The sequence below is a fragment of the Dipodomys spectabilis genome, unplaced genomic scaffold (genome assembly GCF_019054845.1).
Source record: "Dipodomys spectabilis isolate Male_0828 unplaced genomic scaffold, ASM1905484v1 ptg000669l, whole genome shotgun sequence".
In the NCBI taxonomy this organism is placed as follows: domain Eukaryota; kingdom Metazoa; phylum Chordata; class Mammalia; order Rodentia; family Heteromyidae; genus Dipodomys; species Dipodomys spectabilis.
This window is the reverse complement of record NW_024871346.1, coordinates 3,839,872-3,863,324: the sequence shown is the minus strand read 5'-3', so window position 1 is coordinate 3,863,324 and position 23,453 is coordinate 3,839,872. Positions and strand designations below refer to the sequence as shown.

The window sequence follows — 23,453 nt, the reverse complement described above, 5'->3', positions numbered from 1 at the left end:
AATAATAATGAAGTTTACTCCCCCTGATTCCCCTCCCCCCCCCCCCACCAAATTAGAAAAATCTCAAAGCATATTCTTTGAACCATACATTTTCCCAATCTCTGCCCAAGCAGGTGGGATAACAGGAAGAAGCTGATTCCTTGAAAATGAAATCAAGAATTTACCATAATGTTAACCGGCTTCACTACTTTTCTAGCAAGGACACCAGGGGCTCTTAAACGAATGGCTTCCAAGACACACCACTTAATGAGAGGGAGTCTCTTTAATTCATCCTCTGTGACTTTCATCTTATCTTTACCTGTAAAGAGAACCATTTTAATGAATAAAGAAAACATGGACTAAAGAGGTCAGCAAGTGGTTTCCCTGGGTGCTCACTGACAGAGTTAAACGTTCCAATGGTGGACAGGACTACGCTGCTCTAGCCTCCACTTGCTTCTTTCCTGTGACATCCCTAACTATCAGATGGCCAAGGCAGTCCCTGTGAAGAAGGTGTGTAATTCCCCTAATCTCATTCTACCAAACAGCAACAATAAAAGCAACAAAAATCTGGCATCAAGAACACAACAGGTACCCAGTTAGAATGGCTATAATCAAGAACTCTAATAACAACAGATGCTGGAGGGGATGTGGACAGAAGGGAACCTTACTTCATTGTTGGTGGGAGTGTAAACTTGTTCAACCACTTTGGAAAGCAGTGTGGAGGTTCCTCAAAAGACTCCACATAGAGCTCCCCTATCACCCAGCAATCCCAGTTTTGGGCATTTACCCAAATGCTCACAAACAAGACCACACTAAAGCTACCAGCACGACTATGTTTATTACAGCATTATTTACCATAGCTAAGATATGGAACCAACCCAGGTGCCCCTCAGTAGATGAATGGATCAAGAAAATATGGTATATATACACAATGGAATTCTATGCCTCCATCAGAAAGAATGACCCTGTCCCATTTGTTAGGAAATGGAAAGACTTGGAAAAAATTATATTATGTGAAGTAAGCCAGGTCCAAAGAAACATAGGTCCCATGGTTTCCCTTATTTGCAAAAATTAGTATATGTCTGAGTCAAGCAGAAAAGGTCAGATAAGTTGATGTTAGGGAAATGAACTCTAAGATATGTATTCAAATGTTTTTTTTCTTTCATGGGATTGTTTCTAACACATTTATAAGATGATTTCTTTGTTGCTTTGTATGTCCCTCCCCCACAGTATAACCCCTGCTTTCACTGTATTTGATGTTGGTATAATTTGTGGAGGGGAAGGGAAAAAACAAATTGTTTAAATAGGGATACAGGTGGACCCATTGCAACAATGAGATGTACAAGTTGTTATGTGGAAAATGAACTTTACAACTTTGCGGGGGGGGGGGGGGGAGGAGGGTTGGGAGGGCGGGAGGAGGATGGGAAGGGATGGGAAGGGGAAACAAAGGAGGAAGCTACAATGCTTGATAAGAAATGTACTCATTATCTTGCCCATGTAATTGTAACCCCTCTGTACAGTATTTTCACAATAAAAAAAAAAGAACACAACAGGAAAAAGTGTGAAAAGATACATGATGATATACTATATTTTCCATTCTTATTCCTGTATGGGTTTTCTTTGATATCTGTAGGCTGGGGGGGGGGGGGGGGGGGAGAACAGTTGGTTTTTTGAGGCAGTGTCACTATGTAGAATAGTTGCCTGAAACACAATCCTTCAGTCTCTGCCTTTTGAGTGTTGGGATTATAGACACATGCCACCTCACCTAGGTTTGTTTTGTTTTGAAATTTTTTTAATTGCCAAGATTTCAGAAAGGAGCTAAATTACATTAGGTGTATAGCCACAAATGTCCTATTTGCATCTGATTGGAGCCTCCATGTATTGTTCACCTAGTATTAGACGGTAGATACGGGCATGGATTGGCAAAGTATACCCAACCTGCTAAATTAAGTCACAGTGTACTTGTAAATATTTGCTTTCCAATAAGAGCATTTCTTTTTGTTATTTTTATGTGTCTGTTTTTGCGTTACAATGGCACAGTGAAATTGCTGAGAACGTGCATTGCATAGTCTAACATGTTTACTATCTTGCCTTGTACAACACATCAAGTTTACCCATTATCCGGAGGCATAAGAAGGATGAACTGCTGGGTTTGTTCCTCTGTGCCTTCCACTGCTCAAAAATCAGACTGTATTTACAGTATTTGCATTTTATAAGAGCTTTACATTCTGAGTGATTTTCACTGCTTGTGTCATATAATCAAGTCAAGCATGCTTCTCATAGCCACTCTGTATAATGTGGTTATTTTACAAGAAAACTATAGACTACTTCTCAAGGGAAAAAAATCTTTGTTTATAATACAAGCACTATAATGATCTTCAAGTTATATTCACACACTAAGCATGCACAGAGATGCACATAAGTGAAGAAAATCAGTTTCCCAATGTGAATTCTTTTTTTTTTCCAAAAGAGAGCTAAGAAAATGCTGCAGTCTGCTTTTCTTCTCCTCCCCTACGTCCCTTAGCCAATACTCCGTTCCTTCCCTTTATAACAGCAGATTTTGCTTCTCAGCCATCCTGGTTTTAATCTGCTGCATTTTCCCCAGAGGTAAGACATCTCTTGGGTACCACATTAAAGAGCAATTAGATAACACATGGTACCTAAGGGAGAAGCTCTTGAAAGCCAAATCAAAAACAAAAACAAAAAAACAACCAAGCACAAGAACGAAATACTGAATGCAGAAAGCAGACATGTCTTATTTGGTCTACTTATCTACTAGTCTTGCTCACCAACCACATATCTGTTTCCATATTTGTCCACATCTCTGACAAATTAGAATTCAAAATGGAGATCCACACATATGAATGTGTTTATTTGAACTGAAAACAAATTAGATAGCTCTAGATAGCTAAAACTATTTGGCCAGAGCAGCCATTTTTCATAACTGAACAAACTAAACCTGTCATTTTACCTTTTCTATATGCTAAGTAAGCAAGGCACCAGTGGCTCATTCCTGTAATCCTAGCTACTCAAAAGGCTGAGGTCCAGCACATTGGAGTCTGAAGCCAACCAAGACGGAAAGGTCTATGAGACTCCATCTCTGTCTATCCATCTATAGAACAAGAAAGAAAAAAAGGGAAAAATACTTTGCAGCTAGAAGGGACTTAAAAAATTGGTCCCCCATTCCTCCCATTCCTCCTTCACCAGTGACCTGCCATAGTCTAGGCCTCGTTATTTTCCTACAGCTACAGTAAATTAAAATGAGGGGGGGAAAAGAGGAATATTTACTGAAGACTTCTGGAAATCAGGCGTGAGGCTCAGACTAGAGCCGGCCAGAGCCCTTGACAAATGGATGCCACAAATAAGTTAGTGCTAACCTAGATCATAAATCTTGCTTTTCAAAAAACATAAAAACAAACAAAAAAAGTAACAAAAATAACACCCAACTTTCTCTATTTTGTCTCCATGTAGAGAACCTATATTAGAGCATCATTCATTTTAGCTAAAGGGTACAGAGAATAAGTACTTTTCTACTTGGGATCAATAGGATTATATAGTAAATATTAAGTATTCTTGTTAAACCAATTGTAAAGCACCAAACACTTTGCACTATATCAAACAAGCCAGAAACGAAAGCTTGTTTTTAGTTGAAAATATTTAAAACTATGACCTACACGTGTATGAGAGACATAGTATGAACTTAGAAAATAAAGTGTTTCGATCAAACATTTTTAATTTGTCAAATCCCAGTGGGATGTGGGAAAAATAAAATAGTACACTTGGACCAAAGAAAAATAAGGGAAATATACCAAGTTTTCAAACACCTCTAGGATAAAGCCTTTTTATGAGAACTCTGAGAAATGGCTCCAGCCCCACACTGCGCATATTTTGCTGCACATCTGTGGTTTGTTCTCGCAGAGCTGTGATCTAAATTTAGAAGGCTGCATTGGAAGAATGCCAAGGTAATCATCGGAAGGGCAAGACCCTACCCATGACCAGGATAGCTACAGAACGCGGGCTCAGAAAGAAGCCATGGGTGTTCTGAGGTAAAATTTAGAAACCATCTGTTTAACTTGGCATAAATGCAATAAATCCAAACCTTAGGAGATCTGAAACCAAAGTAAACAAAGGATGATCCTTATATCCAGAAATACCAAAAAATAGTTGGGATTACACAGTCATAATGACACACATAGCTTAAGGCAGGAGCTACAGATTATGTTTAGGAAGCATATGAAGAAGATATTGAAGCTTTATTATTTCAGCCATGAATTCACTCAATATCACTTTGTTTGTGTATCAGTCCTGGGGCTACAACTCTGGGCTTGGGCACAGTTCCTGACCAGTTTTGCTCAAAACTAGAACTCTATCACTTGAACCACAGCTCCACTTCCAGGTGTTTTTTTTTTTTTGGTAGTTAATTAAAGTGAAGGTTCTCACAGACCTTCCTACGTAGGCTGGCTTTGAACCACAATCCTCAGATCTCAGCTTGAGTAGCTAGGATCACAAGTATGAGCCACCAGTGCCTCCTCTATTTTGATACATTAGATGCTACTACTCCAAACTTGGATACGGTAGGAGGTGGGACCAGAGTACCACTAATTGACTCCTCATCTAATGTCACAGATTTGTACATCCTTTCCTTTATACCTGGTAGCTAATCCAGTCTCTGAGAGGTTAATGTGTCCAAGGAGACAAGCTTCCAAGCGACAGTGCATCTAGCACGCCTGCACCTGTGTGTCAGGTGCAGGCTGACAGACTGCACACCGGCTAAGACGCCACACTGTTCCTCCCAAGGGGAGAAAGGAAGAACAACACGGTCACTGCCTCACAGGTTCCTGGACACAAAACCACACGTACATATACGTAAGTATGAATTAAGTTTCTGAGGAGAGGGTTTACACTTCAGTGAATTCGTTCTCTTGTCTGTGGCTGGAGTTTTAAGTAAGCCTGAAGTATGGGGAGGAGTCTCAGGCAGAAAAGAAAAGAACCACTTCCGAAGTTAATCACACAAACATGATTCCGTGGACTTAAGAAACATGAGTCAAATGGAATCACCAAAGGAAGTCCTACTTGGAGAAATGTCTGATCTGCTTTCTTCTTTAAGTCTTTCCAGCCCTTTTTTCTTATACACACAGACACACACATATATATGACCTTAATAAATCCGTCAAAGAAATCTATTGCCCCTGTGAAATCATCCTTGCTTTGGCAGAAAAATCGGGGAATAGTAGGCATCTGTGGAGTCATCCCTACCTTCGGAGACATTAATTCAAGGGCATAAATTGGGAAGTGACTGCAAATTGGTCTTCAAGAGTCAGGAAGCCCTGTGCTACCTGGAAATGAAAGGGAAGGGGGGATGGGAAAAGATGGGGACAAGCGACTGGTACGATCTCTCTCAGGTTTAAAAAGCACAGTCCACTGCTTCTTTCTTTACTTTTGGAAGCACAGATCCTCCTTCCTGTTTGTTCTGTCAGGAGGTGAGCGTTTCTCCACAGAGCTTGTTCTTCCACATTCATAGGGAGGATTTGTTTAAAATATTTACAGTTGAAGTATATACAAAAGGTCACAGTGCCCTTGAAGAGCAAACTGGATAAAAATACATGAGATGACCTTTGGAAAACAAACACGCTGAGGTTATAACCTTCAGCAACAACTCCTTCCAGGGATGGTCCAGAAGTCTACTTCCTGAATGTTGTAATAACCATTTCTTTACAAAGTGCAGGCAAGTAATAAAAAGTTACTATTTATGCTGAATTCTCATTTCTAGAAAGCATACAACAGCTTTGAAAAATAGTGTATGTCTGTAACTTCCATACAAACACCTTAAAGTAGAAACAGACTGCTGTCAGAGAGTAAGAGCTAGAAGAGGTTTAGATTTATAGCTTATTGCTTATCAATCCCTCAAGGTAATCCCCTAAAAAAATGAGAGAAGAGACAAAGCTAAAATTAAGTAATAAATAAAAGGGAACAGGGTGGCTCTTACAGCCCTCTTTTCATCTGAGGAACTTTAATGATTTCAACATATGAAATGTTCAAGAAGTCCACTTTTTATATCATGTATCTGACTTTGTTGCAAAAATATCCCCAGATCCTTTTTTCTAAATGACTGTTTGCTTCTCATAAGAAACATATATTCATTAAGAAAGGTGAACACATCTCACAGGGAAGATAGTGAATAAACATTCCCTGGAAATCCTTCCATCTTCAGCGAGTTTTGTCTGTCAAGCAGTGCTGACATAGTGACTTGAGAATGGTCTGGTTACAGGTCGAAATGAAGGTTTGTCCACGTGTCTCCTTCAGGGGTAGAGTGATAAAACTCTTTACACGGTTGACTTAACTTTGAAAAGAAATGCAGTGAAACTGGTCTTTCAGACTTTCAAACCCATTTTAACTTTGGATGACGACCCTGGGGACCTTCTCTCTCCTCACACGTCCTGCATTCCCCCCAACTTCTGAGGACTGACATCTGATAGCAGGGGCTTATCACACCTTGAGATGCGGAGACTGGCAAGGAGAGCGAGAGAAGAAATGCCAAAATAATTAGTGAGTAAACAAGGTCACAGAGTGAAGCTGCTTAAGCAGAGGGCAAATCGTGAGGGAATTAATTGTTCAACAAAATGAACACGCAGGATTTCCCTTGTGTGGCAGCTGATGCTTTGGGCTGGTCCTTCCTCCAGTAGCAGAAACCACAGACCTGGGACATCAGCAAACCTCTACATCCTTCTTCACCTAGTAAGGAGTAAAGTCTTGATTTTTGTCACTTAAGACACAGAATAAAAACAGTCCTGGACATTTAAACTAGCTAGAAACCAAACAGATTTTAATACTAAAATGAATCCATGCATTAAAGGAAGATTCAAGCGGATTCCTGGAGATGAGATCTAGCTTGTTGCCTCATTCTGAGTCTTCTCAAATGTGAGGGAAAGATCAGTGGAGGAAGGGCCTCTCAGGGAAGCTCCAGAGATGAGGATAAAATGAAAACTGTAGTATGTTTCCAGCCTTCTTGAAAACAAGGCTTGTGCTAGCTAGCATTGGAGGCAAAGTATATGCTTTCCGTGTTGAGACTCGAAACCTTTCCAAAACTTGATGAAACGTCAGGATTCCATATTGCTTCCCTATTATTTCAGCTTTTTCTTTTCTTGTAAAGCACTGATGCAGCTTATTAGTATCCAGGTCGAGCTTATGGAAAATAAAAAATTCAAGAAGGAAGAAGTTGGGAAGGTGGCTCAGTAGTAGAGTGCTCGCCTTGCATGCATGAGGCCCTGGGTTCAATTCCTCGGTACCACATAAACAGAAAAGGCCGGAAGTGGCGCTGTGGTTCAAGTGATAGAATGCTAGCCTTGAGCTAAAGAACAGAGGGACAGCGCCCAGGCCCAGAGTTGAAGCCCCCCGCCCCCAACAGACCAAAAAAAAATCAAGAAGGGGAGAATGAGAGTAGATGAAAGACTATGAAGCAGTAGCTGGTACAGGGAAGTTAAGCATTAATTGATTGCTCTTCCTTATAAATGTTCTTGTATAGATTCTTTCTACTTACTGTTGGTTCCTACAATATTATTAACTTATTGCAAATACAGGTAAATTGGGATGTATTTCAAGAATGTGAAAGCTGGATAGAAATTTCCCCATTGTTTTTATTTTTGAAAGTAAACATTATAAATGTGGTTTTCTGGTGGCAATAAACAAAATGGTGGTACTGTATTTCCCAGTCCTACTCTCTCTCTCTCTCTCTCTATATATATATATATTTTTTGGTCAGTCATGGGGCTTGAACTCTGGGCCTGGGCGCTGTCCCTCAGCTCTTCAGCTCAAGGCTAGCAATCTACCACTTGAGCCACTTCCAGCTTTTTTCTGCTTATGTGGTGCTGAGGAATCGAACCCAGGGCCTCAGGCATGCAAGGCAAGCGCTCTACCACTGAGCCACCTTCCCGCCCCCTCTGTATTCTTTTGTCATAGTTGTTTTTCAGTAATATCTAATCTTACTAATTTATGTTTTTATATTTTTTTAAACCATAATTATTCTTCTACAAGAAAGCACGTCATTTTGGTAATTTATGTAAAAAAGCCTCATTAGAATTTTTTTATCATAATTACTTAAATGTATAGTAACTTTAAAGGAGTTGGCATTTTCCCAATAATAAAAGTTCCCACCCAGGAATGTGACTTTTTTTTTTTTTTTAATTAGGTGTTTTATTTTATTTTTATTTTTTGGTACCAGTCCTGAGGCTTGAATTGAGGGCCTAGTAGGCACTGTCCCTGAGCTTCTTTTGCTCAAAGCTGGAGCTCTACCACTTGAACCACAACTCCACTTCCAGATTTCTGCTGATTAATTGGAGCTAAGAGACACACAGATTTTCCTGCTTAGGCTGGCTTTGAACTGTGATCCTCAGATCTCAGCCTTAGTAGGTAGGATTACAGGAGTGAGCCAGTGGTGTCCAGCTTAGTTTGTTTCTTTTTTAAAGAGCGTTTAATAACATGATACTGTTTCCTCAATATAGGTTCTGCCCCAAACTACTACATTGATACAAGAAAAATACCAGTTAAATGAATAAAATGGAGAAGTATAAAGTGAAAAGAAAGTCCTAGGAAGTGGTTAAAAATACTTTTGGTGAATAACAATTGAGAGATGGTCCATGAACTTCAGAGATGGACACGGAGGCCTAGGGACCACAGGGAGAGCCCAGCTGCTGCAGGCACCCCCCACCCCCCCAGCCGGACGCCAGTGTTGTCCAAGCTCTGTGGTCATTTCTGAGCTTCCAACTCTAGTTCTTACAACTTTTCTGGAGACAGATAGGACTTTTGAGCATCTAAGGGACTTAGGATAACTTTTTTATTATCAAAAGATATACATTCCTATTGAAGAATTCTAAGCAATAACCTTTTAGAAGTGGGCTTGCTCCATTGCTTTGGACTGACATTCACAACAGAGAAAGTATGAAAGAGACAGTGATAAGGAGGGATTGATAGATAGCAGAGACTGCAACCTGGTTTATAAGAGGCTGTTACAACACACAAGTGAGAAGATGAACAGAAAGCCTGGCAGTCCCTCCCTCCTTCCACCACCCCTACAGGTGCCATAAAATGTACCCACAATTCCATTCTGTCATTTCAAAGGAAGTCCAGTGTCACTGTCAATCCTGTAAGATCCTCTTTTGAGAAAAATAATCTCATGTTATTTTCACAATTATTACTCTCCTATATTAAAAGAGAGGTTTTCAATTTCTCCATTCACCAGAAGATAAAACGGAACCTTCTTCTGAATTAATAACACATTTTTTTCCAAAAGAATAAAGGACATCATATAATTTATAATATATAAACAAGACAACAGTGGGCAAATGAAATGTAAAACAAATCTTGATCTAGAAGTCCCCCAATGTCACAGGCCAGTGTATTTATTGATTCTGAATGTTTTGTCTTGTGGTCTCCAGAGAGTTGACCAGACTAAGACTTTCTACTTCAGCATTTTCAAAATAGGAACAAAAATAGAAAAGATGATCCAATGCTTGCATAACTCTCAATGAAACACTCCGAGAAAAGAACAGTGTCTACATAAAAACGTAGAGAAGCCAGACTGGCGCGTGATAGGAAGGCCCAGAAGAGGCAGAGGTGACAAGGCCGGCTCCTGGCGTGCGCGGAGCCGTGAGGAAGGAAGGCCACGTGCCGCCGTGAGGGCGAGCTGACAGGGAGAAGGAGCAAAGTCACATCTGCCCTGGCGTCAGAGGAGATACACGTCCAGCGGACTTCACCTGCAAGAGCAGACAGTCAGGGGAAAAGGGAAGTCTGGAAACAGGAAACAAGGAGACCGTGAAAACAGGAAGGGATTGGGGTTGGAGGCATGGCTCGGTTGGTAGAGCATGAGCCAATGACCAAAATTCACCAGGTACCAAGTTCGAGTCCTGGTCTCGGACCTAAAGAAAAAAGGAAAGAAAAAGGAAGGACAGTGTGTGTGAAGGTCAAGAGCGAAGAAAAAGGCCTCAGCGGGGCAGAGGCCGTGGCGTGTTCTCCTCTTTAGATATCCTCTCACAGCCTGACACCTGTTTGTTAAAAATATGCTCACATCTTGCTCTGGAAAAAGGGACAAATCCTTTCAACATGAATAGCGCTGGTGACAGTGATGTTAGAGAATTCTGGGATCATGTCTGCTGGTTTTGACCTCCACCAGCTCTTGGTATACATACTTGCTTCTTTAGCTCCTGGCTACTTTCAAATCCTTGCCCTGATTCATCTACAGAGAGGGACCCAACTATGCGCTATTTTTTAGGTACATTTTATTTATTGTGTGGGTACTGGAGCTTGATGTCAGGACTTCACACTCCTGCTTGGCTTTTTCACTCAAGGCTAGTTCCCTACCACTTGAGCCATACTCCCACCTTTGTCTTTTTGCTGGATAAGAGTAACAGAGACTTTTCTGCCTGGGCTGATATAATCCTCAAATCTCATCCTTCTGAGTAGCTAGGATTATAGTCTTGAACCACCAGAACCTAGCTTATCTGTAGCTTCTAAACCCCTAAGTCTTCAACCACAGTAAGGGAAATGTTTTTTTGTCATATATCTTTGATGATAAACCTTGCCTGACTTCCAAACCCACAATACTGTTGTGATACAAATGTGCACCACATTACTTACATCCGAATCTCCCAATTCCAAAACTGTGTACTTGCTGGTCCACTGATGTAAGAGGGCCAATATATTAGGGAAAAACACTTTATGTATATATGTGTGTGTGTGTGTGTGTGTACATATACACACATGCACACACACACACATTCCTATATATGTGTAAGTTAGACAATAAGAACTCAACAGCCTCAGAGGTGCTTGACTATAATTAGGATTCTATCTAATCATTTTATATCCTGAAACACACAACAAATTACATTGCCATTTGAATGACTGATGTTGAGTTTCTGTCAAAGACAGGTATTTATGTTTGCAGTTATATTAATCAACTTTCCCTCACTATAATAAAACACCCACGTAATTCACATATAAAGAGGAAAGGACTATTTTGATTCAGAGTTTTGGAGGTTCAGGCCCAGCCTGGGCAGATCCACTGCTTTGGGCCTCTAATGGGTGTGGCCCATAGCATCGGCCGGGAAGAGCTGGCAGATCGAACTGCTTGCCTCAGCTGCAGCAGGCAGGTTCCTAGCTCCCCCAAGGACACACACCCCAACAACCCGAGGCCCTCCACCAACTCCTAAAGGTTCCATGAAACTCCAGCGTTATCATCCTGGGACCATGACTGAAGCATGGCATTTTGAGATAGTCCAGATCAAAACTCAAAAGCCTTCATGGCCAGCCTGGATTATGAGACATGTCATCAATTATGTAAATGTACTCTGTTTACTACCTGCTGAGCCGAACACAGACGCTATGTCCTCCTTGATGGCCCTGTGGATGTCAGGATGTGACAGGACAAACGCGAGGGTCCAAAATGCAATCTCAAAAAGAAAAGCATACAACAAAATTACTGACAAGCGCATAATTAGTATGAGACATAAACAAAAAATAAGGACAATGTTTTCATTAATCTTTAAAGTATGTTAGTAAGGAGCACCTTGGGAAACATCTAGATTTTAAGAAAAGAGGTGTTACGTACCTCTAAGAAGTTAAATTTATAGTTTCATTCTGTCAGTATAGGCTTACTATATTTTTTATATAGGTTAAAATAACTTCATTAAGGTAACAATAATGGGCTGTTCTTAAACTAATAAGCCAGATAAAATACTAATAATAAGCAAGGAAAATACTATGTAAGCAGGCACATATTCAATATTTAGAAGCAAAATTTTATGACAGGAATTTTAATTTCAAGCTAATGTATTTTTAAAAAATTAATTCTTAAAATACAGATGCATCAGAAAATTTTACTTTCTGCACATTAAAATGGTAATTTTAAATCCAGAAAAACCATACCTAAAATCTCATAAAGTGGAAGAGAATTCTACTTGAAAATAGACACATTTCATTCCTAAATACTATACTACATTTTCATATTCTTTCTCTATCAATATTATTTTATTATCTTTCTTTAATAGGGTATTGAAAGATAAAAGTATACAGCTATACATCTCAAGTAGATTTTTTTTTTTGCTTCTGTTCTTAGATTACACGTATATGCAACCTATATAAGATCATTAAAAAGCAGCAGTGGTTTGCTTCTCCGTTTCTATTACAGACATACATTGTGAAATCAGCCTTGAAATGACTCCGAAAACACTGGATGTAACTTCATCATGTTGCCTCATTTTTCTGTTTTATAAAGCAACAATACAACAATCCCAGCACTCCCCTCTGTGGTCAAAAGTGGTAGATCAATTGTTGGAGCACATTGGTTTACGTGGGCCAGAAGCAACCTGGTCATTGCTTTCCTCTAGCTGATGTGACATTGATAATGTCATGTTCACAGAGACAGATGAACAGGAGAACCAAGCCTCTGCTATCCAGAAGCCATCTTACTGGGACGTCGTCCAGAGACAGGACGATGCTTGCTGTCCTCCCTCCCGGCAGGGGGTGGAGGGGGGGTGGGGGGGGTAGGGAGGGCCTTTTCTCCTTCCATCCACACAGCTAACTAACTCCCTGCACTCCATACTCCGTTCATCTTATTCAGAGGAGCAGAGTTGTGCTGGGGAAAATCCTAGCCACAGGGGACAGACTTCATTTACACAAGAGGAGGACTCAGTTTCCTGTGCCAAATTGTACTTACACAGATTCGCTCAATTTGAGTGCTGATGTATGGCAAATTCGTAGGATTTGTTGAACTACAAATGGCTATGCTTTTTTTAAAAAGACAAAAAACAGATTTTTCCTGTAAAACAGTATTTTTCACTCTTCCAAAAGGTACCTTTTGAAAATTAAAAGTATATAGAAGAAAGTCGAGTGAATAAAATGTGTTATATAATACTAAATACGCAGGAGGAGTCTTTGCAGTTATGTAATCGTGTTTACTGTTTCTGTGATTACTAACTGGTATTTTTCGAGAGGAGAGGGGGCAGGACCCAAGCCTGTCTGTGATCTGTGCCCCATGAGCTTTGAGGCTGACTGCAAAGTTGGCAAGGGGAGCTAACGTGACCTGCGCCCCTCCCAGGGCATATCTCCCAGGGACTCCTCTGGTGGGCTTCAGCAGTTCTCTTAGCAGAACTGAGCTGTCATAAAAGCCAGGACAGTGAGCACAATGCCTTCCAGGACACCTTGGAAGAGTCAAGCATGTGGGAACCTGGGCAGTCTATTTTCACTATTTGTGTGTGTGTGTGTGTGTGTGTGTGTGTGTGTGCGCGTGCGCGCACGTGAGTGTGCGCGAGCTAGTCCTTGAACTCAGGGCCTTGGAGCGGTCTCCGAATTTTGTGCTCAAGGCTGGTGTTCTACCACTTGAGCCACAGCTCTGGTTCTGGATTTTGGGTAGTTAATTGGAGATAAGAGTCTCCTGGACTTCCCTGTACTGACTGGCTTTGATCTGCAAATCCTGAGATCTTTGTCTCCTGAGTAGCTGGGTGACCCACCGGCACCTGGCTTCTATTTACTCATAATGAGCTGCTGAAAGCAACCATGAGCTGCTGAAAGCAACCATGGGCCAGGGCCTGGCTCATGCCTTGTAATCCAAGCTACTCAGGAAAATGAGATGCGAGGATCACAGTTTGAAGCCATGCAGGGCACAACTCTGGGTGACTCTTATCTCCAGTTAACCACAGAAAAAGCTGGAAATGGAGCTGTGGCTTAAGTGGTAGAGTGCTAGACTTGAGCAAAATTTGCTCAAGGATGACATCCAGCCCCCAGAGTGCAAGCCCCAGGACCAGCAAATAAACAAAAAAGTAGGAAGTCATCAGCGATTGAGCCAGGGTAATCATTTGAAAACCAACGTTCCTGGACCACTGATGTGCCAGGTACTGTTAGGCATTCCCCATGTCTCCCAGTATATTCTTCACATCCATCTGCAGTAGCATGAGCCCCGTTTTACACATGAGGACACTGAGACTGGGTGGGGTTAAGTGACTAGCCCACGGTCTGCCAGTGCTGGAGACGGGCTTTGGATCTCGCTCGCTGGTCTGTCCGAGGACTCAGCTCACACATCAGTGCCAGTAAGAGCTGGCAAGACAGGACCTCCACTCATTGTCAGACACCGCTTTCTGAGATGGATGATTAACATCCTTTCAGACCAGTGCCAGGAACAAATTGCAAAGAACTGACTTGCTCTTTGTCGGTTCAATGGTGCTTTGTGTGCTTTTCTTCCAGGGGACCTATTTAATGAGATGTTGGAAATTAATGCTCTGACAAAAAGCGTCTGTTTTGTTGTTGTTTGGGGAGTTGTTTTGATGTTTGCTTGAATGCTTTGCTGTAGCTTAATCGGTTTCTAAGACCCATTATTTAGAAAAAATTCAGAGTAACCATGGTCTACAAAGCAGGAGAAGGAATTACACGGCTTTTACTGGATAATCCCAGATAAAATATATATTCTCACGAGAAGCACAACTTTGCAGCCAAGAAGCCCAAATTTCCAGCTCAGCCATCAGCCCAATAAATTTCACAATGGGTAAAAGGATGCTAGGAATTCAGGACTTGGAAATCCTTTAGTTGCTAAGGCCTTCAGAAAGATGATGGAAAATTGAGTGATACTGGAAACAGCTTCCTTATTTCTATTTGCAGGAAGAGAAGTGGAATATTTAATGGGAGATGGATTGAATGTCTTCCTGTTTGTAGATCACAAGGATTATCCTTGGACTTCAGATGACATAAGCGCAGCTTGCTTCCTCTGAACCTTCCTTCCGGGAAGCCGGAATAGATTGGACAGGTAGTGGTGGACAAATTGCATGGCTCTTACCTCCCGCTTCTAATCTACCTCATGATAGCTTTAAAAACAAAACAAAAACAAAGCAATTTTACAGCGTGCAGCCTGTACATTTGTAACAATATTACTAGGGAGGCTGAGACAAGAGGATCATGGGTTCAGGGTCTATTTGGACTATATAGGGAGACCTTGTCTCAAAAATAAATCATTAAAAACATCAGTTTCTCTGCTCACTTTACATATATTGTAAGTTCCAATATTAATCTATTCCAGCTTGCAGGACCAAGAAAACACAGGGAAAGAAATGGTGGTGGAGCACTGGAAGATGAGTTCTGGGGTGGGAGGAGGGGGTGGGGCTCATGCCCATGGTCACCAGCTGGGTTTGTGTTGTAGAACCATCACATAAAGTTTTTAGGAAAAAAAAGGGTACCATGTATTAGGAGTTACCTATGTCTGTCTGTCTGTCTCTGTCTTCTTCTCTTTCCTCTCTTTTTAACCACTAGATGCACAGAGTTCAAGCTACTACAATCAGACTCTATGCCTATGGCTGCAGAGGTCCAGATTTAAGCCTAATACTGTCTGTAAGGATCCATTTGCTTGCTCTCTTTCCCAGTAAAAAGCGAGGCCAGCAGGGCAGTGATGGCTCATGCCTGTAATCCTAGCTACTCAGGAGGCTGAGAGCTGAGGATCACGGTTCAAAGCCAGCCAGGAAAGTCCGTGAGAATCTTATCTCCAATTAACCACCAGAAAACTGGAAGTGGCGCTGTGGGTCAAGTGGTAGAACGCTAGTCTTGAGCTGAAGAGCTGAGGGTCAGCGCCCAGGCCCAGAGTTCAAGCCCCATGACCAACCAAAAAAAAAAAAAAAGCTGAGGCCAACCCTTACTCACCTGACCTCACCAACACTGACCTGTGCCCAGTGCCCAGGTCCCCTAAGCCCCCTGCAAAGGGCCGGCTTTGCCCTCAGCCTGTCACAGGCTACCTTTCAGAGGACTTACGGCAGTTCTGTCCTGCCTTCTTCAGAACCTGGTCAGAGCAACCTTGTTTATTATCTCACTACTTAATTCTTTTTCTTCCCCATAAGAAGTGTAAGAAGTGGAGAAAAGGGGGGAGTGAGAAGAAAAGAGAAGCAACACAAGTACATTAGAGACACACAGCCCGAACTTCATCATGTACTTACGGGAACAGCGTTAGAGAGAGAGGCCCACAGCATTAAGAGCGCATAGTTAGGAATTAGTTCACTTTTTTCCATTTCTATAACATCCTGTACAGCCTGCATTATCGTCTGTTTAAAGGGAATAAATATTGTCAAGCTACGGCCATGTGACAAAGATTGATATTCATAAATAAGAGAACACACATTTTTTCTTCACTTCAGAAGATATCCTTGTAAGTGCAAGACCCAAATTTCATACTCCAATACTACCAAAACGAGGACAGAATGCACGATTCTATTTCTGCCACTCCCTGGGCTTGTCATTTGAAGCATGCTAAAGGATCTCTACACTTGAGAGCTTGTTTGGCAGTCCTAGGGGGGAAGGGAAGCTACTCACACACCCACACCATTGAGAAAGGTTGTCTACTTTGACCTAGTACGCCTTGACTTCGTGCCAGGCTCTTGGGAAATGCACACGAACCAGGAGAGAGGGCGGGGCCCTGGCCTAGTCAGCCCTGGAAGATCCATGGGGCTGACAGATGTTGAGACCAGGAGCAGAAGACCAGGATCATATGGTAGCTCCACTTTTAGTCTTGTAAGGAACCTCTATACTGATTTCCAGAGTGGCTGTACTGTTTACTTTCCCATAAATAGTAGATAAATGTACCATTTTTCCACATTCTCACTAACATTTTTTTTTGTGTTATTCTTTAGCCATCAAGAGTGACTAAGGTACAATGGAATGTGAATGTAGTGTGTGTGTGTGTGTGTGTGTGTGTGTATGTGTATGAACTTGGGGCCTGGGCACTATCCCTTAGCTTTTTCATGCAAGGCTAGTATTCTACCACTTGAGCCCACAACAACACTTCCCACTTTTGGTGGTTCATCGGTCCTAGTCTTTTAGACTTTCCTGTCTGGGCTGGCTTTGAACCTCAATCATCAGATCTTAGCCTCCTGAGTTGCTAGGATTACAGGAAGGAGCCCACTGATACCTGGCTTGGAATGGGAACATATTTTGAGTTGCATTTCCTTTATGCATGAAGATGTTGAACATACTGGACATTTATATATTCCTTCATTTGAAACTGTTTGTTTCATTGTCCATATATGGACTGGGTTATTTCTCTTTGTTTTTAATTGCTTTTTTGTTTAATATATGCTTGATATTAATCCCTTGTCAGCTGAACAGCCAGCAGAGATTGTTTCCCATTCTTTTTCTTTTAATGTTTTTTATTGTAAAAATACTGTATAGAAGGGTTACAGTTACATGAGCAAGGTAATGAGTACATCTCCTATCAAGCATTAGGCTGTCTCTTCACTCTGGTAATGATTGTTTTTGCTCTGCAGTGGCTTTTTAATTTGATGTCACCCCATTTGTAAATTCTTTCTCTTATTTCCTATGCTATCAGAATTCTAGTCAGAAAGTCATTGCCTATTACTTATACCTTGAAGTGTTTCTTCTACATTTTCCTCAAGTAGTTTCAAAGTTTCAGTTCTTCCATGGAAGTTTTTGCTCTATTTTGAATTTATTTTTTAATAAGGTGAGAGGAAGGGATCAAGCTTCAGGCTTCCACATGTGGATATCCAGTTTTCCTACCATACCAACATACATAGTGCTGTTTTTGTTATTATGGCTCTGAAATGTAATCTGAAGTCAGGTATTGTAATACTTTCAGCTCTGATGTTTTTGCTCAAGGATTGCTTTGGCTATTTACTTTTTGTGGTATGTGTGTATATATGTTTGCGCATGCGCGTGTGCGTGTGCGTGTGTGTGCGTGCGTGTGTGTGTGTGTGTGTGTGTGCTCTCATGCAGATCACATTTTAAGAACTGTTTGGAAAAAATCTTCTTACGTGAACTAAGCCAGACCCAAAGAAACATAGGTCACATGGTCTCCCTCATTTGTAATAACTAGTATGTGTCTAGGATAGTTCTAGCACAGAATCACAATAGCTATGTACATATGGCCTTATAAAATGATGTTAATCAAAATGAATTACAAGACATGGAAACAAGAGGTTCTTTTTTTAAGTGTACTGTATACAGTTATTTCTTTTTTATTTATTTTTCCTTTGGTTTACTCCCTGTTGTCACTATTTTTATTTCAGTACCCTTTGTCTTGTATATGTTTATCTGATTTGGGGATGGGAAGGGGAATCTGAAATGGTGAGACCAAGGACAAGGTAAACCAATTCAAAGCAATACTCACAAGACACTGTGTTGGAAATGAATTTTATAACTGGGGGGGGGGGCAGTTGTGGAGGAAGGGAAAGCAGGAGAAAATGAGGGAGGGGCACTGTTTGACAAGAATTGTACTCATTTCCTTACTATGTAACTGTAAAACTTCCGTACATAACCTTTGCAATCAAAAATAATTAAAAAAAAAAAAGAAATGCTATTTTTTCAAGAACTATCACCCTTAGGAAAACGAAGCGAAACAAAATGTCTATCTCTAAAGCATGCATAACAAAAGCCTGGCCCTCATCTACCATGCAAACCATCAGCATTTGACAAAAAAAACAGCATCCAATAAATACATGCATTGTAGTAAAAAAATGTTTCCAGTAACTGAACTTGGTTACTATCTTCATCACACATATTTTAGCAGAAGAAGCTAAGGGATACTTGCCACAGAATTGTCTTTTTCAGACTTGTATGCTTTTATGTGTGTAATATTTTTCTCCAGGACTTCAAGAAGCCACTTCTTGGATTTTGACCAGTTTCTGCATGCAAAAAAACATATGTGTAGATATTAATTTAAACCCTGTTAGGAGTAACAAACCATGGTACTGAAAAGTGATTCTGGAATTACAGCATTTCTTCATTTTCAGGTAGAATTTCCATAAGAGGTCTGCCTTCTGAATTATTAGTCCATGAGGACGAGGAGAAATAAAACAAACATTTTTTACAAGTCAGTGTTTGAATTTCCATTTAGTTGACATTGAATTTTAAAAATCACTGCTTTCACTGTGGGCTGTTTCGAGTAACTGAGGCAGAAAAGCCATCACAGGGACCAACTGCTGGGTTAAGCCAGTTGCCACTGTATAGAAGGCCTAAGTATCTGTGTTTCTCCAAATTCCAGTGTTGAAATCCCTAGTCCCTAAGGTGATAGTATGGGGGTGAGGGGGGGGGCTTCATGGAGATGTCAGGATGATGGGAGGGGTAGTAGAGGGGATGTCCTCATCAAGGGGATTATGCCCTTGTTTCAGGACCTAGAGAAAGAAATACGACTGACCACACCTTGTTTCTCCTCAAAGAGGATGTGGCTACGAGTGGTCACACGTGATTTAGCAGAGATCCAAGCTACATCAATATGATTATAGCCCTAAATCTTCATCTAGTCTCTCTCCTCTTCCCTCCCCTCTCCTCTCCTCTCCTCCTGTTCCTCTTCCCCTCTTCCCTCCCCTCTTCTCCTCCCCTCTCTCTTCTACCCTTTCTCGTTCTTTCTTTTCCTTTCCTCTTGTCTCCTCTCTCCCCTCCCCATCCTCTTCTTTTCCCTCACCTCCTCTCCCCTTTCTTTCTCTCTGTATTTGCTCACCAAAAAAGGAAAAAGGAAGATGTTCGTGTTTCTCCATCAATTTGTACACATCCCTCAATAAAACAAAGATGTCACAGAACTAGGTGTAGTGATACATGTCTAACGTTCAGAAGTTGAAGTGGAAAGGTAGCAAATTCAAAGCCAGCCTGGACTGCATAGTAAAACTTTCACCCCCTACCCCAAGCCCCATCAAAAAGGAAAAGAAAAAGGAAATGCAGGTCATAGAAATAGCTTCTCTCCTCATTAACTACTGTTATTCCACTTTAAAAGGACGAGAGGGTGACCAAGTTGCCCAGAGAAAGCATCATCAAAGAATCAACTATAGAAAACAACTCTACCTCAGGAGCCATTCTGGCAACTGGGATCCATACTCAAAGCCTTCATCATATGTTTCAAAATGCTGGTAGAATTCTTGGAGTTCTCCTTTGTCTGTGGGAATCAAACCTTTATTAAAGACCGTATTCATTGTGGCTGGGTAAAGGAGATCCCTGCAAAGAGAGACACACACCATTAGTCAAACCCACTGGTCACAAAGGCACAAGATAGATGCAAAAGAGGGCGGTATTTAACAGTGATGTGCCAGGAGCAGACGGTGCATGACACATGCTTTCGATAAAGAATTTCAATATCTGCTATGGTCAAGATACAATAAGGGGATAACTGAAATGGTGCTCTTATTTATCTGAAGATTAAAGTCCCTTTGAAGCAAGCATATTAAACTCTTCAGGGAATAATTCATAAGTATTTCTTAGGAAAATAGTAACACCTCTGAGACTCCCGTGTCTTTGGGAGCAAAAAGTAAATACAGAACTGAGTCCATATTGACTACCGCACTTCCTAAGTGCTCAAAGGCTCCCACACATCTAAATTACTGGAGACTGAAAGAAGACCATTAATAATTTTTACTGTGTGTAAATAAAATGTGGCATATTTAGAACAACAATATTAAAGATAGTTGATTGTCACAAACGTTTAGCATTCCTTTAGCATCTCCGGAAGATTTTCTTATCTGTCCAGACATTTGCTTTACTTTATTGCAGATACTAGGCATGCTTTAGTAAAATTTTAAGTTCAGTTGGTATTTTTGTTTTGCATCACCTTCCCCAGACCTCTAATAAAATGTTCGGTCATTCTCTGTTGAGTCGTGATTGTCAAATTGTCTGTAGTGTCTCAGGATTACTCTGTGGCGGCAAAGCACTTCAAGAAATTCAATTTCCCAAATCTCTTTATGTACATAGATAATTTCCCTCATGGCTCCCATGGCCAGCCATTAACTCTTCCAGAAATCTCCTGAGAATAACCAACTCCTTCTTTGGCTCTTCTCCATCTCTCCTATCTCTTGGAACTTCCCTTCATAGCTGCCTTAAGTCTCACAAACATCTCCTGAGCACCTGTCACCTACTTAATGACTCTGTCCTCTCCTCTTTCTCCTCTGTCCTCTATGTCATTCAATCCTAATAGTCACAAATTCCATTGAATGGCAGATGTATGACAATTATTAGAAATAAGTTGATATGGAGAATGGCCAAGGAGCTGCAATAAAACATGTCTCCACGAGTATAATGCATGTCTTCATCCATGTCACCACTTCCATTACTCTCCTCCATCTCTCCCAACCCCTTCCATCCCCCCCAAGGTACCGATCCCATTTTTACAGATGTACATTGAGCTGTGACTGTGTTTGTCTACTACTCTCTTAATAGCCTAGATAGGCAGAAAATTATCCACCAATTCATTTTTGAAACCTAGCAGACTGGTTCAAATTTCTTCTTTTTTTAATTGAAAACTTCAAGATGAAATCATACTAAAGCATCTGTTTCCCTATTTACCTTACTAAGTTGTTGAGGTCCATAGTCCCATGAGAGCCTAAATTTCCGAGTTGCTCATGTAATTCATCTATCAGCTTCCCAGTAAACTGATGTATGTTGAATGGGCCCATTTTCCCTTTCATTGTAATATATAATTTTTCATGCAGGGTGAAAAAGATATTCTTTGGAACTGATGCTGTAAATAGAGAAAATTGTTTTCAAAATATGAAACAATTTCTTGAAATATACAGTCAATATGTCTATCGTTTGGTCAGTAGAGACTGTTAATCAAGGTCCTTTTGGTACATAAAATAATCCCTTGCAAATCAAAGTAGACAAGGACTCAACCCTCACTGTGAGACAGTAAAAGTCTAGCAATTGGTTTTAAGGGATGAGTTTGACAAAAGTTACTGCAGTAAAATAGTCAGCTGATCACAAAACGAGATGAACACAAATGACAATAAGACAGGGCTGGCTGACATCTTCTGTGCAGCACCTGAGCCATGCATTGACGCACAGGGATTTCAAGTTTTGTTTTGAAATTTCATTTAGTTATTTCTTTATTATTCTTTTTTAAAAACTGCACCCAATAAAAATGGCATGTTAACAAATTTATAAATAATAGAGACTTGTGTTTGTAGCCTGGGAAGAAGTGAAGCTCTGGGCAAGGGAAGCTGGCTCCTGGACAATCCAGCGGCCTCTGACTTAGATGGAGAATTTGTAAGAAGGTCGTCACCTTACAGGCTGGGGGGGGGGGGGGGGGGCAGAGGATATGTCAATAAAGGCTGTAATAATTAGCTAAGTAAGCAAAGGAATTCTATTTTCAGGAAGAAGGGTGACACATATAATTCAACATAGTATACACTGCTACAAAACAGAGTTTTGTTATAGATTCCTAAGTTTTTTAAAAGAAAAAAAAAAGAAATCAAAATGGGACCACTTATTCTGTCAAATGTCCAAATGAAATCTGAATTGTTAGGCTACTAATAATTTGGTTTTCAATGATCAAGACTTTATGAACTATTTTCTCGTACTAGTTCTACCTCAAGAATTGAAATAATCAGGATGTGAATTTTACCTAGAGCCACTTTTGGATTCTACTGGTTGAACTTCCAAGAACTATCTGAAAAGTTATTGTTACCTGTACAATAGACGTGTTTTTGTACTGCTAGTTCAAAGTTTACATGTTTGGAGTTTAGGAAGACATTAATTCCCTCTTCTTCAGTAACAAAAGTCATTCGGGTTCCCATTGCAAAGACAGTGAACACTGGTCCACACTGAAAAAAAAATACATAAACCCAGGTTACTACATTAAAAAATATTTCTAAACCATAGGTTATATTTAAGAATTTTTTCCCAAGAATATCAATGCCAAAGTTATAGCCAAGATAAAAATTATTATATCTGGTAATCATTAGAAATTTTTATTGCTTTCACCCATAAATTCTAATTTATTCTATCCTAATGTATCTATTAAAATACAGCTGTTATTTACTCACATCATCCCTTCTTACAGTATAAAATAATTATTAAGAAATAATCATTGCTGGGCACTGGTGGCTCACACCTATAATCCTATCAATCAAGGAGACTGAGATCTGAAGATCATGGTTTGAAGCCAGTCAGGCAGGAAAAGTCCCTGAGACTTTTATCTCCAAGTAAGCAAAAAATGCTGGAAGTGGAGCTGTGATTCAAGAGGTAAAGCACTAGCTTTGAGCAAAAGAGCTCAGGAACAATGCCCAGGCTCTGAGTTCAAGCCACCCGTACCAGTATGGAGGGGAGAGGGGGAAGAGGGAGGGAGAATGAAAGAATAATTATAGCAGGGGCCTTCTTTCTCTGCTATCATTAATTTTCCTTCTCTCTTAGATCATTCCCTGTAACCTATAGACATATTCTAGGGCTAGGTCAGAAGATCTATGACCTTTTTGGAGGAATAATCTATTATCTCCAACAATTTTTAATTTGGTTTAGCAAGATTTTCTTTCTTAAGTTTTCCTTCCTTCCCTCCCTTCCTCCCTTCCTTCCCCCCCTCCTTTCTTCCCTCCCTTCCTTCTTCCCTTCCCCCTCTCCCTCCTTCCCTACCACCCTCCCTTTCTTCCTTCCTTCTTTCTTCCCTCCCCCCTCCTTCCCTCTCTCTCTCTCTCTCTTTCACTTCCTCTAATACTGGAGTTTGAACTAATGGCCTTGAGCCT

General features: G+C 40.7%; 1 protein-coding gene across 1 annotated transcript in view; it reads right to left on the bottom strand.

Annotated features, from left to right (window-relative positions):
* LOC122101567 (24-hydroxycholesterol 7-alpha-hydroxylase) overlaps window positions 1–22,474 on the bottom strand; it is a 37,136-nt gene extending 14,662 nt beyond the window's left edge. The window contains exons 1-6 of the mRNA XM_042671929.1: window positions 22,403–22,474; window positions 19,792–19,941; window positions 18,545–18,638; window positions 15,942–16,046; window positions 11,333–11,423; window positions 165–298 (exon numbers count right to left, since the gene is read on the bottom strand). Of these exons, the coding sequence (XP_042527863.1) occupies window positions 165–298; window positions 11,333–11,423; window positions 15,942–16,046; window positions 18,545–18,638; window positions 19,792–19,919 (552 nt within the window). The 5' untranslated portion in view covers window positions 19,920–19,941; window positions 22,403–22,474. The remainder of the gene's footprint in view (window positions 1–164; window positions 299–11,332; window positions 11,424–15,941; window positions 16,047–18,544; window positions 18,639–19,791; window positions 19,942–22,402) is intronic.
* Between the last annotated feature and the right edge of the window lie 979 nt (window positions 22,475–23,453).